This window comes from Eucyclogobius newberryi, unplaced genomic scaffold (assembly GCF_026437365.1).
Source record: "Eucyclogobius newberryi isolate DKJ021-1_F unplaced genomic scaffold, fEucNew1.0.hap1 SCAF_4, whole genome shotgun sequence".
In the NCBI taxonomy this organism is placed as follows: domain Eukaryota; kingdom Metazoa; phylum Chordata; class Actinopteri; order Gobiiformes; family Gobiidae; genus Eucyclogobius; species Eucyclogobius newberryi.
In genome coordinates, this window is record NW_027316056.1 from 32,082,680 (window position 1) to 32,099,876 (window position 17,197).

A 17,197-nucleotide genomic window follows, 5' to 3' on the forward strand; every position below is an offset into this window, starting at 1 on the left:
GTTTGTTGTTGATCGTAAAAGTGTCAAAGTTTGCTCTCTGGTGCGAGATCAAGGAGACAGAGATAGACTCGAGCGCTGTCTGGAAATCTAATGCGAGGGAAGTGGAGTAGAAAACTAAGCCAGGGACTTTTTTCCCCCATTTGTATTCATAGGTTTGTGAGGATTGCTTGTTTTGCACCAGCAGTTCTGCCCCTGGAAACTGAAGAGACCATCAACGTTCGTATAAGTGTCCATCACATATAGTCCCAACTGCAGAAAAACACTAGAGATTGCCTGATAATAATTTAAGAGATTTGACGGCCGACCAAGTAGTAACAGATAGAAACAAGGCCTTTTGCTCTTGCTGGTTTAAAAAAAGAACCTAGACCTGCATAAAGAAAACATCAATTCCCAACAACATCATTCCCAGTAAATGCTCAGAACCTCCAGAGAAACAAAACACTCAATAATAACATCAACCGCCATCATGTAAGGTGTTTTGTAACTAAGAATAAAGCAGCGTTACAGTCATCATCAGTAAAAGCTATCATTTATTTTAACATGTTTCAACCTTTAAAATGACATCAAATATCACTTTCAAATATCAATGCCAAACATGTTTACGGTCTGCAAATCACTTTTTATTATTTACATTAACTTACACATAGAGTATTTCAGTGTATTTCAGCAGTCACAAGGCTCTGAGTGGTCTCCGTTCATTTAAGAAGCTCTCAGAAAATACTTTCAGCTATTTCCCAATACATTTAAATTCCAAAAGAAAACAGATTGCTATCAAGGAGTTGCTTTGGGACTCGCACAAACACGGATAAGGTGTGGCTTTTTAAGTGATACACATTGAACAGGTCAAATAAAATGTATTTGAGCCAATTAAAGCTCCACAAAAGACACAAAACAACCTTGAAATGTAATGACGTCTCGGCGACAGGTCCAGCATTGGTCACTTTCACGACTGGAGTGGACATAGTGACCAGTCAAACGGTAATTTTAATGCCTGATGCCCTTCCTCTTACACTCAGTGGTTTTCCCTTTCCACATGGCATCACGCGTAACCTCAGACACTGTCAAACCTTATGGAAGTATCACTGAAACGTGTCTTAAACCGCTGCATCGATCATTTGCCAACAGTGTTAATAACAACCATAAATTCTAAAACATAATTTTACACTTTGCAGTCACTATTGTTTGTTGGGTCCAGCTCTTACTATAACAGCTGTGAGATGAATAACTGTTGCTTGACCAATCATGTGATCTCACTGACAGTCTTCATTTGGCCTGAAGGATCATGGGACAGAGTTAGCGCTGGCCAAGTATCTCCAAGTAGATGAAGAACAGTTTAATAATGGGACTTTTGTTTAGTTTTCAGGGAAATAAGGCATTTTTCTGTGCAGATTAAAGTTCAGCATGTATTAACAAAAACATGAATCAAAATTGCATCACAAACAAAGACACATTGAGCAACAGTGGCAGCCCGAGCAACACATTCTGTCCTTTTTTGAGATCTTGTGCAACGTGGCGTGTACCAAGAGTCTCGTTGCTGAATGAACCTCTCACCGCAGCGGCGCTTTGGAAACCCGCGGCTGAGGAAAGGCGCTTGTGCACAGAGCGTTGGTCAATAACAGCGGAGTGGACCTTGACCCGCAGCGTTCCCGGGGCCTTTTGACTGGAGGATACTTTGCGGGTTCAGCTGCGCCACACTTCCACGCATGCTTCTCGTAATGGCAGACAGATGCGGATCCCTTTCAAACAGCAGCGTGTACAAGAACATCAAGGTTACACAACAAACAGGCCGGCAGATGAAAGCAAACTGTTCACACATACACATAGCATCGCTCATGACACTGTGGAGCTGCTGTAACATAAAGTGTAACGTGTTTCCTTTGATGCTTTAATGTCATGTTTCTGTGTTTTGACTTTTCTCCACAGCTGCACGTCTGTAACAGGCGCAGCTGCACGTCTGTAACAGGCGCAGCTGCACGTCTGCACGTCTGTAACAGGCGCAGCTGCACGTCTGTAACAGGCGCAGCTGCACGTCTGTAACAGGCGCAGCTGCACGTCTGTAACAGGCGCAGCTGCACGTCTGTAACAGGCGCAGCTGCACGTCTGTAACAGGCGCAGCTGCACGTCTGTAACAGGCGCAGCTGCACGTCTGCACGTCTGTAACAGGCGCAGCTGCACGTCTGTAACAGGCGCAGCTGCACGTCTGCACGTCTGTAACAGGCGCAGCTGCACGTCTGTAACAGGCGCAGCTGCACGTCTGTAACAGGCGCAGCTGCACGTCTGTAACAGGCGCAGCTGCACGTCTGTAACAGGCGCAGCTGCACGTCTGCACGTCTGTAACAGGCGCAGCTGCACGTCTGTAACAGGCGCAGCTGCACGTCTGTAACAGGCGCAGCTGCACGTCTGCACGTCTGTAACAGGCGCAGCTGCACGTCTGTAACAGGCGCAGCAGCACGTCTGTAACAGGCGCAGCAGCACGTCTGTAACAGGCGCAGCTGCACGTCTGTAACAGGCGCAGCTGCACGTCTGTAACAGGCGCAGCAGCACGTCTGTAACAGGCGCAGCTGCACGTCTGTAACAGGCGCAGCTGCACGTCTGTAACAGGCGCAGCTGCACGTCTGCACGTCTGTAACAGGCGCAGCTGCACGTCTGTAACAGGCGCAGCTGCACGTCTGTAACAGGCGCAGCTGCACGTCTGTAACAGGCGCAGCTGCACGTCTGTAACAGGCGCAGCTGCACGTCTGTAACAGGCGCAGCTGCACGTCTGTAACAGGCGCAGCTGCACGTCTGTAACAGGCGCAGCTGCACGTCTGTAACAGGCGCAGCAGCACGTCTGTAACAGGTACAGCTGCACGTTTGCACGTCTGTAACAGGCGCAGCTGCACGTCTGTAACAGGTACAGCTGCACGTCTGTAACAGGTACAGCTGCACGTTTGCACGTCTGTAACAGGCACAGCTGCACGTCTGTAACAGGCGCGCAGCTGCACGTCTGTAACAGGCGTGCAGCTGCACGTCTGTAACAGGTACAGCTGCACGTCTGTAACAGGTACAGCTGCACGTCTGCACGTCTGTAACAGGTACAGCTGCACGTCTGTAACAGGTGCACGTCTGCACGTCTGTAACAGGTACAGCTGCACGTTTGCACGTCTGTAACAGGCACAGCTGCACGTCTGTAACAGGCGCAGCTGCACGTCTGTAACAGGCGTGCAGCTGCACGTCTGTAACAGGTGCAGCTGCACGTCTGTAACAGGTGCAGCTGCACGTCTGTAACAGGTACAGCTGCACGTCTGTAACAGGCGCAGCTGCACGTCTGTAACAGGCGCAGCTGCACGTCTGTAACAGGCGCAGCTGCACGTCTGTAACAAGTGCAGCTGCACGTCTGTAACAGGCGCAGCAGCACGTCTGTAACAGGCGCGCAGCTGCACGTCTGTAACAGGCGTGCAGCTGCACGTCTGTAACAGGTACAGCTGCACGTCTGTAACAGGTACAGCTGCACGTCTGCACGTCTGTAACAGGTACAGCTGCACGTCTGTAACAGGTACAGCTGCACGTCTGCACGTCTGTAACAGGTACAGCTGCACGTTTGCACGTCTGTAACAGGCACAGCTGCACGTCTGTAACAGGCGCAGCTGCACGTCTGTAACAGGCGTGCAGCTGCACGTCTGTAACAGGTGCAGCTGCACGTCTGTAACAGGTGCAGCTGCACGTCTGTAACAGGTGCAGCTGCACGTCTGTAACAGGTACAGCTGCACGTCTGTACGTCTGTAACAGGCGCAGCTGCACGTCTGTAACAGGTGCAGCTGCACGTCTGTAACAGGCGCAGCTGCACGTCTGTAACAGGCGCAGCAGCACGTCTGTAACAGGCGCAGCAGCACGTCTGTAACAGGCGCAGCTGCACGTCTGTAACAGGCGCAGCTGCACGTCTGTAACAGGCGCAGCAGCACGTTTGTAACAGGCGCAGCTGCACGTCTGTAACAGGCGCAGCAGCACGTCTGTAACAGGCGCAGCTGCACGTCTGTAACAGGCGCAGCTGCACGTCTGTAACAGGCGCAGCTGCACGTCTGTAACAAGTGCAGCTGCACGTCTGTAACAGGCGCAGCAGCACGTCTGTAACAGGCGCAGCTGCACGTCTGTAACAGGCGCAGCTGCACGTCTGTAACAGGCGTGCAGCTGCACGTCTGTAACAGGTGCAGCTGCACGTCTGTAACAGGTGCAGCTGCACGTCTGTAACAGGTACAGCTGCACGTCTGCACGTCTGTAACAGGCGCAGCTGCACGTCTGTAACAGGCGCAACTGCACGTCTGTAACAGGCGCAGCTGCACGTCTGTAACAGGCGCAGCAGCACGTCTGTAACAGGCGCAGCTGCACGTCTGTAACAGGCGCAGCAGCACGTCTGTAACAGGCGCAGCTGCACGTCTGTAACAGGCGCAGCAGCACGTCTGTAACAGGCGCAGCTGCACGTCTGTAACAGGTGCAGCTGCACATCTGTAACAGGCACAGCTACACGTCTGTAACAGGTACAGCTGCACGTCTGCACGTCTGTAACAGGTACAGCTGCACGTTTGCACGTCTGTAACAGGCGCAGCTGCACGTCTGTAACAGGCACAGCTACACGTCTGTAACAGGTACAGCTGCACGTCTGCACGTCTGTAACAGGTACAGCTGCACGTTTGCATGTCTGTAACAGGCACAGCTGCACGTCTGTAACAGGTGCAGCTGCACGTCTGTAACAGGTGCAGCTGCACGTCTGTAACAGGTGCAGCTGCACGTCTGTAACAGGTACAGCTGCACGTCTGCACGTCTGTAACAGGCGCAGCTGCACGTCTGTAACAGGTGCAGCTGCACGTCTGTAACAGGTACAGCTGCACGTCTGTAACAGGTACAGCTGCACGTCTGCACGTCTGTAACAGGTACATCTGCACGTCTGTAACAGGTGCAGCTGCACGTCTGTAACAGGTACAGCTGCACGTCTGCACGTCTGTAACAGGTACAGCTGCACGTTTGCACGTCTGTAACAGGCACAGCTGCACGTCTGTAACAGGCGCAGCTGCACGTCTGTAACAGGCGTGCAGCTGCACGTCTGTAACAGGTGCAGCTGCACGTCTGTAACAGGCACAGCTGCACGTCTGTAACAGGTACAGCTGCACGTCTGCACGTCTGTAACAGGCGTGCAGCTGCACGTCTGTAACAGGTGCAGCTGCACGTCTGTAACAGGCACAGCTGCACGTCTGTAACAGGTACAGCTGCACGTCTGCACGTCTGTAACAGGCACATCTGCACGTCTGTAACAGGCGCAGCTGCACGTCTGTAACAGGCGCAGCTGCACGTCTGTAACAGGCGCAGCTGCACGTCTGTAACAGGCGTGCAGCTGCACGTCTGTAACAGGAGTGCAGCTGCACATCTGTAACAGGCGCAGCTGCACGTCTGTAACAGGCGCAGCTGCACGTCTGTAACAGGCGCAGCTGCACGTCTGTAACAGGTATAGCTGCACTTGTTCTGGGCACACCTGGCATGACAGTGCCAGGGAAGGGTCTGGTTTCACTTCCCACTTCACATGCAAAGCTGTTCATACGAATAGTTTTTTTCTGTCATGCTTCAGTGAATTATAGTGAAGCGAATTTCCTTTGAACATAAACAGCTTTGTTTGTGGCAGTTATTTCATTTTAACTATGGAAAAAAATAAGTGGATAACTTGCTGTTCCAGTACACAGTATTTATACTAATATATGTATACAGTATATTAGTGCAGTGCTTGGAATAAAAGACCTCTTTGATTGAAATCAAAGACTAATGTTTCTGTCAGAACAAGTTGTAAACTGAAACGTGGTAGAACATGTTCTCACAATATTACATATACTTTATTAATCCTTGTGAGGAACATCCATTGTCTGCATTTGACCCAGAGGGCCCATCTCCTTGAGCCAGGCTTGGTCAGGGCCACCTCAGCTGGAGGATTTTACATATTGTGCATGTTTTATGGATGATGTAAACATTTGTTTAATTCATTAATAGCTGTATGTTTATGTCAACAATTACAGCACGATTAACATTATTTTCATCTTAACATTATACAATTCTTACCGTAAAAGTTGTCATGCGTTTTGATTGTGATCAGAAAGTGTACCTAAAATGAAAACATAAAAACTCTACATCACAAGCCATTCTACAGCTAAGCAGCAGTGACCTCTAGTGGACAATAACCAGTATTTCATCTCATTTGGTCCTACCGTCTTTTTTAATCCAGTCGTCCAAGTCTGCCATCTCTAACTCCAACACAGAAGGGACATCTTCTTCAAACATGGGCCTAGAAGAGCACAGAACCTTCAGTCACGGCTGATGCATATTCTTAAACAACAGAGTCACATACATTGGCACTTTCTCTGAGCTGCAACCGTCCAAATACGGATCTTCTTTGTTGACCTCTGCAAGAAAACATAATACCATGAGCTGTTGTGGGTTGTGTAAGAATTATTGGACTTGTAATGTGGTTTATAAATATTGGACTTACCTGAATGTGTTGTATTTCTGTTTATTCTGCGGCTGATGCAAATGCAGCAGACAATGATGGTGGAAATGAGGACGACCAGCACCACAGGAATGACGATGAGGAGGAGGTCCAAGCCTTCTTCTTCCTCAGGTGAAGACGTCACATCAAAGCCCTCTATCATGCCTTCTGCTGGCACAGTTCAAACATTAGGAGGGGAAATACGGTAAATGCAGGACAAAAGATTTAGAGTCCGGGTCATAAAGAAAAGCTCAAAACATTTAATAGAGACATATTTAGCTAAATTAACCTCGTTTCAGTGATGTTTCCTCATCGTTAATTTACTCAAAGTTGTGTTTTGATTGATTCCTGCACGTTTGAAAGATCCTGTATTGTCCTGCAGCTGAGGCTCGAGTGCTGGGAAAATCCATGTTTTCACCTTTCCCCTATCCCCGCCCACATCCCTATTGTGATTATGTGAAAAATTGAGTGAAACATCGCGGGTTCTAAAATGTTCCACATGTAAATGACACTGTGAAGAGGCGGGGCTTATCAGCTTATCAGTTCTGTCGTTTTCGAACAGGAAGTCGACCCGTTTTAGGTCGATGTTGCCATTGTTCTAATTCATTACTGACTACCTGAAAATGTCTTGTTTTGCGTCGTGAATTAAAAACATGCTGCTTGTTTTTTGGGTGAAATGCCACTGTGAAGAGGCGGAGTCAGCAGCGGTGAATCACTTCTACAGATTTGAACAGGAAGTTTTATCAATATCTAACGTTGAAAGACTGGAAGAAATTATGACGAGGCCCTTTCTCTATAAAGCTGTTTCACTGCTTTTTAGTCATGCTCGTACAACGGTTACAGAGGTACATTCAGTTTAGTGATCAGATCAAAAATGTGGTCAGACTTACCAGCACCAAGGTCAAAAGAACGACCTGAGCCATGGTCTCCTTCCACCTCTTCCTCTTCTTCTTCAACAACACACACATCATGAGAGTCAGCACATTTCACATTTCACAGACTTAATAACACATTTATTCACCTGTGTTTGTGGCTTCGGTTCCAGCCGGTATAGGAGTGGTCTCTGCGACATCTTCAGCGGGATCTATTATCACAAAGAAGAAGCGTGAGTCACACATTAATCACCAGGATAAAGTGGTGACTGTACAATTCACAGTGAAACAATGTAATAATGTAATAATGCCTATTTCACAATGTTGGAGTCAAAGGGTTCATGCATATCGGTTTCCCGATAACTATGTTGAATATAGGTACCGGGGAACATAGGTACCGGGGAACATAGGTACCGGGGAACATAGGTACTAGGAAATATAGGTACCGGGGAACATAGGTACCGGGGAACATAGGTCCCGGGAACATAGGTCCCGAGAACATAGGTCCCGGGAACATAGGTACCGGGGGACATAGGTACCGGGGGACATAGGTCCCGGGAACATAGGTCCCGAGAACATAGGTACCGGGAAACATAGGTACCGGGGGACATAGGTCCCGGGAACATAGGTACCGGGGGACATAGGTACCGGGGGACATAGGTCCCGGGAACATAGGTACCGGGGGACATAGGTACTAGTTAGTTCACACACACAGAATTAGAGCTGGACACTTGTAAAATACTTCTTCTGAACAGCGTTTTGAGCTCACCTGCGTCCTCTTCCTCAGCAGCTTCCCCCTCGCCCTCCTCTTCCTCCACGTCTGGTGTGTTGTATTCCTGTAGCTCGTCCTCTGGAGCGTGACGGAAAACAACAACGTCAGACGTGTAAGTCTTTGTGCTTTATGGTTCAGCAGAAGTTCACACGACATTAAAGTCTGCTTGACTGTCTGTTAAAAAGTTTAATTGTGTAAATGCAGATGTTTCGACCTCATTTATACATTATCAGACATATTATCTCTGTAATTAATGAGCCTGTATGAAACAAAAAGCTGCACAAAGTTAATTTATATCTATATAGACATGTAAAAACAACCACTACCCCATGAGCACACAGCTGCTTAGGGCCCCAAAACACGCAAAGGGCCCCTAATGGCACTTCAGATTTTAATGCAAATGAGGAAAATGTTGCATTGCTCTTAAGTGGTACGCCGGAGCCACAGCCAGGGACAAACAGAGACTACAGCGCACTAAAGAAAGTTCCTATGTTTGTGAATTCTGTTCATTAGCAATGACAATAAACCTTTTCTGATTCTGATTCTGAAGCCAATGAGTTCATCTTGAAATTAATCTAAACAAGACATTCTGGGTTTTTTACTGAGAACAACCCCAAGAATCTTCACTTCACATCTTCACGTGTCATCTCCAGATACTGCGGTCGGCTTTGAGGGGGCGATGTTGACCACAGTGAATATCTCAATATTACACACATTAGTCAAGGTTTAACAATGTGAAATGTCTGTATGATTAATTACAAAAGTGCAGAAATATCCCCTCTCTTATTTGAAAGTGTACAACATCACGTCTTCTTCATTTCTATATATAATCAGCGTTTGTGTGATTATTATATTTTAGACTATAAACGATATACTCGATTTAAAATGTAGCATATCTTCGAAACAACATTGACGATTTGATATAATACGAGGTTAGAGGAACTGGGTACTTCCTCCCTCACAGCGCCGAGCAGCAGTTACACAAATCTGAGGTTGTGTTTGAGAAACAGGCGGAGGAGGGACTTTGGTAGTTCTCAGGCTCTGTCGTGGTGAACTTCAGTGGTTCCTAACGGTTCTGTTGTCTCGACGACCTCCTAAGCGCTGTCTCACACTTTGAGGACCCGCTAACACGGGCACTGGTTAAATACGTGCGCTTACTACAGTCGTTACCGTTATATGTTATGTTTAATACTTTAATTGGATAAAAAGTCCAAAACCTTTTTATTCATGTTCTATTCAAGATCACATTCTCAGAGGTTCTTTACACTGAGAATAATACAAGTGAAAACAGTATTTAAACATGATTTAAACATGTTCTCACTGCGACATGTGCGCACTTTCCATCTTACTGCGTTACATAAATGTTTCATGGTGAATTTATTATATTTAAAGTTTTCCTTAGGCCTCGACAGCAGGTCCAAACCTGAGCTGTAACCTGAGGTGAGAGAATTAATTACACATAATGAATCATTTTCAAAAATAAGTTGATGTTTTTAAGACAAACCTAACGTTAAAAGCACTTTATAATGTCTGTTTCTCAAATACTAAACTAAAAGTAAAAGTTTTATCAACCACTTTTTACATTTGACTTTACCTTAATGATTTTCTTCGTCTCTACAGAGCAAATGTTTAAATATATATACATTCTCAAATTTTAACAGTTTGTATATTGTAAGGATTTGGCAGTGTCTTAATGGTTTCTTGTCTAACACTTTTACAGCTCGATTAAGTGAGGATTTTAGTGAATATAATGTTGAAACACAGTTGTTTTTGTAAGAAATGATTATTGCATGTCTTTGTTCGTACTTTATTAAGGCTAATTAAGTAGTTAAGCTGCTTAATACTTCATAATAACTACACTATTACAGCTGCTTTTATCTGAAATTGTGTTTTTTGTCACAATACGATACATAGATACATAAATATATAGATATATAGATATATAGATACATAGATATATAGATACATAGATATATAGATATATAGATACATAGATACATAGATACATAGATATATAGATACATAGATACATAGATATATAGATATATAGATACATAGATATATAGATATATAGATACATAGATACATAGATATATAGATACATAGATACATAGATATATAGATATATAGATATATAGATATATAGATATATAGATACATAGATACATAGATATATAGATACATAGATACATAGATACATAGATACATAGATACATAGAAACATAGGGCCCGATACATACTGCATTTTCACCCCTAAAGTAAAAAGAGTCGAACTGCACTGCACAACAGTATATTCAGTTTTATGGTTCAATATAATAAGGAATCGTATAAAAATTTAGCAAGTATGAATAAGAAAAGTATATAAACACAACAATTTGATCCCGAACTGTTTAGAATGACCTTGAGCTTTATCAGAACTAGTATTTCATAAAGAAAGTACTATTATTTTGTGTCAAAAATGTCAGTTCATGATTGACTTAAAAGTAAAAAAAATATTCTTGGTTTGGAGAATCAAGTATGTTCCTTAATATCAAAGTCAAATTTGAAACGTTAGTACTGGGTCAACACACCTTTTTGAGTGTGTGTATCACAAACACATCTGTATGTGTAACATAACCACATGATTTTACAAACATTTAATATTATCATAAACAAGATGTCATTAAAGTATATCGCAATACACGGAATATCCGATACGATACATGAATCAACAAAACCGATATGTTGTCCCAGCCCAAATATTACAATTTACCTCATCGTGAAAAGTACTCTGATTGGACCATGAATCAGAATGAATATGTAATACATTTTAATGCAGTTATTGTGTATTCTCTAACTAAAGTACATTCTCAAAGTGTTGATAAGAGACTCTTACCCACTCTTTCCCACTCTTTCCCACTCTTTCCCACTCTTTCCCACTCTTACCCACTCTTTCCCACTCTTTCCCACTCTTTCCCACTCTTTCCCACTCTTTCCCACTCTAACCCACTCTTTCCCACTCTTTCCCACTCTAACCCACTCTTACCCACTCTTACCCAGTCTTACCCACTCTAACCCACTCTTTCCCAGTCTTAACCACTCTTACCCAGTCTTACCCACTCTAACCTTCTCTTATCCAGTCTTAACTACCCTTACCCTCTCTTACCCACTCTAACCCTCTCTTAACCACTCATTACCACTCATACACACTCTAACCCACTCTTACCCACTCTTACTCACTCTTACCCACTCTTACTCACTCTTACCCACTCTTACCCACTCTTACTCACTCTTACCCACTCTTATCCACTCATACCCTCTCTTGCCAAGTCTTATCCACTCATACCCTCTCTTGCCCGGTCTTACTCACTCTTACCCACTCTTGCACTTTCTTACCCACTCTAACCCACTCTAACCTCTAACCCACTCTTACCCAGTCTTACTCAGTCTTGCCCACTCTTGCCCAGTCTTACCCAGTCTTACCCTCTCTTCCCCACTCTTACCCAGTCTTACTCAGTCTTGCCCACTCTTGCCCACTCTTACCCTCTCTTGCCCAGTCTTACCTGTGCGTGTCAATCCGCTCCGCAGCAGCAGCAGCAGCAGCAGCAGCCGTCCGGACACGCGCGTCTCAAAGCGGGGTCCCCTCATGTTGCCAGGCCACAGGTCGAACGGGCTATTGCCATTGTGCGCCCCGGTGCTCGCGCTCGTCCGTCACACCATGGCACTTCCTCAAAAAGACAAACCCGGGTCGTGTCTGAGTCACATCAGCGAAAGGATGTGATGCAATCCGCTGGGTGCGTGTAGCTGCAAGTCACATTCCTGTCTGAAAGGTATGCAGCCTGAGCGGTGACGGGCGAAGCTGTGCAAACGACAGGGAAGGAAAAAACATTTAGTGTGAGCTGGGTGGTCTTAATAATGGTCGAGATAACAGCTTTTGTCATTGTAGACTTTCTCACAGTGGGAAGAAGACGCACAGTTTTACTCGAGTAAGAGCAGTGACTGTTACCAGTGTTGGATGAAGTACTCATCGTGTTACTTAAGTGGAAGTACAGATACAGTATCACATAAGATAATCAAGTGTTCGTTTTAAAGTATTTCCCTCAGTCAAATGTGATCTTGATAAAAAAAAAAGAACTGCGATCGAATCGATAACTCCATCGCTCTGGTGATTTTTATCATGATTTATATGTTTTTGTTCCTTCTGGTGAGATGCCATCATAAATGTGCTTAAAACATGAGGAGTAGAATGTACAGATACTTGCTCTCAAATGTATAAGTAAAAGGAAAAAGTACCAGATACAACTAACTATTACTTGAAATAATAAATTCTAAGTAACTGTTTTGCTTGGAATATTTTGCAGTAAGACTGGAAACTGACTGAAGTCTTTTCCGTAACTGCCTTTAAACCAGGCTCAAATTCAAGTTTAAGTTTATTTACTTGAGCCAGGGACAGTGTACAATACAAATAAACCGCAGGTGTAGGTACTGCCCAGTCCCTGGGCAGTACCTACACTCAGGTGTAGGGGGAGGAGCCTAATGTACATATGATGACACGGGGAGAACATGTAAACTCCACACAGAACGTTTAACCACAGCGTCACAGCGTCGCCCCTTCTGTGGTCCATTTGTGTGTTGTAAATGTAGTGGTAAATGTTGCCGCTTCTTGGCCAGGACTAACTTAGAAAAGAGGTTTTTGGGACTCTAAAAAAAAAAAAATGTGACTGGTCCAGCTATGCAAACAATGACAGGTTTGCAAACGATAATTACTTAATCAGAAGGCAAAGAACAATTCCAGGCCTGCCATATATGGGAGGGAATACATTTTGAAAACAAAACCAGCACATTGCAAGTTTCAGCACGATAATGGGCTGATCATTGTACATTTGCAAAGCGGGTTTTTCTGTAACGTGGAATTAAACTCATTTTAGTGACATCATCGTTTTAAACACGTGATAGGCTTGTTTTAGCAGAGCAAAGCGGCGGAGGTCGGCCGGTCACCCCGACAGTAGCTCAAAGAGGAACAAAAACAACAAAAAACACCATCCGAGAACTGCTAATTGATGGAGCTTACTTTTTCTCTTATCAAATCGTTAGAGGTCAGTAAGTCACTTGTAAATTCCGACAATTCTGACAAGTTGTATTAGACATTCCCAACTAAACTAAGTCCGTTACTACAGAAAGTGTTTGAAGAGTCTGCTGATAAAGGTTCACTCCACGAACTCTAAGCCAAGGACTAAAAATGAGATATTTGCAGAAACACTTGCGTCTTGAGTCAAAACTGTCCTTCCTGAAATTATTGATGAAAGCCAGTCAGAGTTCATGCATAATAGAGGTATCTTTAAATAACATTAGACTCAATATTATATACTTGATTACAGTGACAATGCAATAAAAATATTGGGGTGTGGTAGCCTTTTTAATAGCGCATTAAACACCTAAAACACCAACTATAATAACTAAATCATTTCTTTTAAACCGGGGAGTCCCCCAGGGCTGCCACTTGTCACCGTAGCTGTTTCACCGTAGCTGGGGGGGGGGGGTTCTGCGCACAAAGGATGACAAAACAGCCAGCTTGCACGTGACACAGTGTTATTTCTCAAAGATGTATCACAGGTCCTTCTAGTGGCCAGTGCTAGTCAGTCTTTGTCCAACGCCTCTGGTCTTATTTTAAATATTAACAAATGCGAACTCGTTCGAGTTAAAAACCCAAACCCCAATCTGTGACATACCAGTGAAAAGCACTTTTAAAAAGGAGGTTTTTTTTTTTTATTATCATTATTATTAATACATTATATGAATTCATAAATTTTCTACCACTTTTTCCCATTAGGGGTCGTAGCTGACTGGAGCCGTGTTACCCATAGTTACACGGGGAGGACATGTAGACTCCACCCAGAGAGATCGTGTGATGTCTGGCCCAGGAATCAAACCCATGATCTCCTTCTTGGGAGGCAAGAGCACTAAACGCTCTGCCACCGTTAATTCATATCCATCATGTTGTTATTGTCACCGTTTGTCCGTCTCACTAAAAAGTAAAGATATAAAAAACTCAAAAAATGTGAAAGCACAAGTGTCAGAGGTGGATCCAGTCTTGTGCAAGAGAGCTGACCGAGGCCCATTATTTGAAAAGACAGGCTGCCATAAACCCTTACAGCTTCTCACAACCAGGTGATCTAAAATGTCTCTTACTCTGCAATTACAGCATTCAAAAAAAAAAAAAAAAACTGGCTCTGATCTCTGTGACACTGATTCTTATGTCTCTTGAGTGCAGTGCAATACCTTGAAGTGTCACGAAGAGGCGCACCGGTAGAAGGAGTTAGAACAACAGGACACCCGGAAACCAAGTGGCCGAGCGCTTTTGCGAAACGGACCAGTTTCCGGCGCATTTGTCAACAACATCCACGAGGAGTCCGCGCGGATCCGTCACTGAAAATGGTGATTATCTCCCGTTTCCCGGCGACGTGGCCAAGCTTTCTAACAAAACATGACACATAAGTCAAAGTGAATGTGTTTGTTTGTTTGTTCCTGTTTCGTGCAGCCTAAAGTCCAGAAGGGAAAGGCAGCGGAAAAAGTAGTGCATCCGTTCAGCAGGAAAGCGGCGTATCTGGCCCGAGAAGAGCTGCGCCTCAAGAAGAAAGAGAGGTTTGTTTGTCTGAATATTATCACGTTTCATTTAAGAGATTTACAAATGCAACGAGCCTAAACACGGCTTATTTAGACCTCAGTTTTGCTTTATTGAGCGCGTCTGGGCCGTCAGTATCTGGAGTTCATCAGGTTGTTTATTGTGACCAACACCGCTGTATAAATGGAATTTGCTGATGGTATAACTTATATCGTTAAGATGTTATTACTGTTGAAAGTTCTAATTTATAAGCTTTAATAAACATGTCAGTCTAAGGGATAAGTGTTTCTTTTATAACCTTTCACCACTTTAGTCTTTTGATTGCACCTGACCTTGTCATTCCAAAACTGTTTTCTTAGTTTTGGATCTTGCTCTTTGCAAATTGATTAACTTTTCAGACATTGGGCTGGTTTAGACAGATTTGTGAACAGTATTTGAAAGAAATTCTCACTCTGAATTGAGTTCTACACATGAACCAAGCTGAAAGTCTCTCACCGTAAGTCATTGAGATGTTAAGAAAAAGACTCACGCTGATTGGTCGAAGCGTCAGCCTCAAAAAGGCCAAAGTAGCCCGTTTGTACTTCTGCCCAAAACCACAGTGCTGCTCTGTGATTGGTTCCAGTCCTAAAATGCCATGTGATTGGCCCGTTAAACCTCTAGCGAGGGCCTAACTAGAGGAATTATTTTGTACAATGCAGCCGGAATGTATTTTTTCCTATTTTTTTTACAACCTTTTTCCAAAATTGATTAAATTAATTTATTATTTGCCTCTAAATTCTACAAACATTTCCCTATAATGACTTTAAACTTTCTTATCTCCATGGAGATAAGGAGGTGACGCCGCCGGGGTCTGTGTGAAGAGAGTAACAATGTGTGTTTGGGAGCAGTAACAATACTTGCCCGAATGCTGATGGTCAGTTTAGATTAAAAGTATAGAGATTAAAGTATAAACATTAAAAGTATAAAAATTAAAAGTATAGGTCTGAAATGCATGGAATAAAAAGGCCACTTCTCATCTTTGTTTCAATCTAAAGCAGAATCTCTGACTTTGACAACAAATCTTTCCCCTTTTCACAGACACAGAAATGACAAAGCCACTCGCCTGAACAGCATACGTAAGTTGACCACCACTGAAGCCGTTGACATTGTTTGAACTGAATAAACCAAACGGTCCTGCTTTTCCCTCAGGAGAAAAGCTGACCTGGTTCCAGGGGCAGCTCGATCCCACCATGACAAATTACACCAAAAAAGATGCTTGTGATCTCATCGAAAGGTCGTCGCGGAGTTTTAAACATTACACGCTGCGCCCAGAAACCCCGTGTTGACTTTCGCTGCCGTCGCCTAGGTACCTGCGGAGATTCGACGGCGAACTCGAGCAGATCGAGCTGCTGAACGGAATCAAAGGTCGTCAGGGTCGTCTCCACGGAGCCCGAGAAGCCACGATAAAGCAGAGCGTCGAGAGGGAGCGGGCGCAGTTCGAGGGCGTCGGCTTCGGTGAGTAACGTGCCGACTGTTGGAGATCTAGTCACATAAATGTCCTCACGCTCCACGTTTGCCGCAGAAATCCCCGACATAATGAATGCGAAACATCTCAAAACATTCAGGTGAGCGAAAGGATTTGAAATGTGACTTTTATTAAGAGAATTGTGTTTCTTTGAATTATTATACGCCTGCAAGAAATATATATATATATGTGTGTTTATTTCAAGTGCAAAGTGTAACCCTGAAACATGTTCTGGCAGAGAATGGACCGGTGATTTGAGGAAATTACCAAATATAAAACTACGGCAAGTTTCTAACAAAGGACGGGACTCAAAATCTGGGGAACAGGAAAAGGACAAAGAGGATGGAGACGCTTCAGAAGACGAGTTGAAAGGAAGCGAGGAAGAGGAGGAGGAGGATTTGGACAATGAGCAGGAGGACATGCTGTTGATGTCAGACTGAGGAGCTTCTCTACCATCCAGCTGTTCCCCCGCTGACCTGTAGAGGGCGCCAAACAAGAAGAAACTTGAGACACTCGAGGGGCTCCTACTCATTTATTTTACAAATAAACTGAAGTGGAAACCAAGTCCTCTGTTCAATCCAATAAGAAATTAAAATTGCTTGAATGTGGCTTATATAAAGTAAATAAAGCCGTTTCTGTTGTTTTTTATTACAGTTTTGACCTGAAATTGGCAACTTAAGACTGCACTAGTTACATCACCGATCACAGTGTTTGTGTGGAATCTGCTGTTTCAAGATGAATTCACTTTAACCCATTTAAAATCTAATTGGACTCTTGTTGGCTTGTGTCTGTGTTTGGCCGGTCTTTGGTTTGTGTGAACCTGATTGTCTGTAAAGCTCGAGTGTATTTTGAACAAAGTGCAGATTCCAGGGCGCAAACAATCGACTCTCAGTATGTGAAAGTCAGGACACATTGTACAACCCTTCTGTAATAAACACAACAAAAT

General features: G+C 44.2%; 2 protein-coding genes across 6 annotated transcripts; one reads left to right on the forward strand and one right to left on the reverse strand.

The window, feature by feature from the left end:
* Positions 1 to 560: 560 nt before the first annotated feature.
* tmem154 (transmembrane protein 154) lies at positions 561 to 11,887 on the reverse strand. Of its 5 annotated transcripts, XM_072463998.1 has the most exons (9): positions 11,689 to 11,887; positions 8,144 to 8,224; positions 7,524 to 7,586; positions 7,393 to 7,452; positions 6,506 to 6,673; positions 6,365 to 6,419; positions 6,225 to 6,301; positions 6,079 to 6,121; positions 561 to 1,736 (listed from the first exon to the last, which is right to left on the reverse strand). In XM_072463998.1, the coding sequence occupies exons 1-8, from the start codon at positions 11,771 to 11,773 to the stop codon at positions 6,090 to 6,092; spliced, it is 621 nt and encodes a 206-aa protein (XP_072320099.1). In that variant the 5' UTR covers positions 11,774 to 11,887; the 3' UTR covers positions 561 to 1,736; positions 6,079 to 6,089. The 5 variants fall into 5 exon arrangements, with proteins under 5 accessions (XP_072320099.1, XP_072320103.1, XP_072320102.1 ...); XM_072464002.1 differs by lacking the exon at positions 561 to 1,736 and having other exon boundaries at positions 5,894 to 6,121; positions 6,506 to 6,670; positions 7,393 to 7,449; XM_072464001.1 differs by lacking the exon at positions 561 to 1,736 and having other exon boundaries at positions 5,894 to 6,121; positions 7,393 to 7,449.
* Positions 11,888 to 14,402: 2,515 nt separating this feature from the next.
* On the forward strand, positions 14,403 to 16,899 carry tma16 (translation machinery associated 16 homolog). The gene is made up of 7 exons (XM_072463996.1): positions 14,403 to 14,560; positions 14,664 to 14,767; positions 15,825 to 15,862; positions 15,936 to 16,020; positions 16,093 to 16,241; positions 16,309 to 16,351; positions 16,490 to 16,899. The coding sequence occupies exons 1-7, from the start codon at positions 14,558 to 14,560 to the stop codon at positions 16,689 to 16,691; spliced, it is 624 nt and encodes a 207-aa protein (XP_072320097.1). The 5' UTR covers positions 14,403 to 14,557; the 3' UTR covers positions 16,692 to 16,899.
* Positions 16,900 to 17,197: the final 298 nt, after the last annotated feature.

Coding starts and splice junctions, on each gene's coding strand:
- tmem154 (XM_072463998.1), bottom strand. CDS start 11,773: ATGAGGGGACCCCGCTTTGAGACGCGCGTGTCCGGACGGCTGCTGCTG. Junction 7,587..8,143: donor TGCTGAGGAAGAGGACGCAG/GTGAGCTCAAAA, acceptor TTGTGATAATAG/ATCCCGCTGAAGATGTCGCA. Junction 6,674..7,392: donor TTCTTTTGACCTTGGTGCTG/GTAAGTCTGACC, acceptor GAACTGTGCCAG/CAGAAGGCATGATAGAGGGC.
- tma16 (XM_072463996.1), top strand. Junction 16,021..16,092: donor GCTTGTGATCTCATCGAAAG/GTCGTCGCGGAG, acceptor GCCGTCGCCTAG/GTACCTGCGGAGATTCGACG. Junction 16,352..16,489: donor AAACATCTCAAAACATTCAG/GTGAGCGAAAGG, acceptor ATGTTCTGGCAG/AGAATGGACCGGTGATTTGA.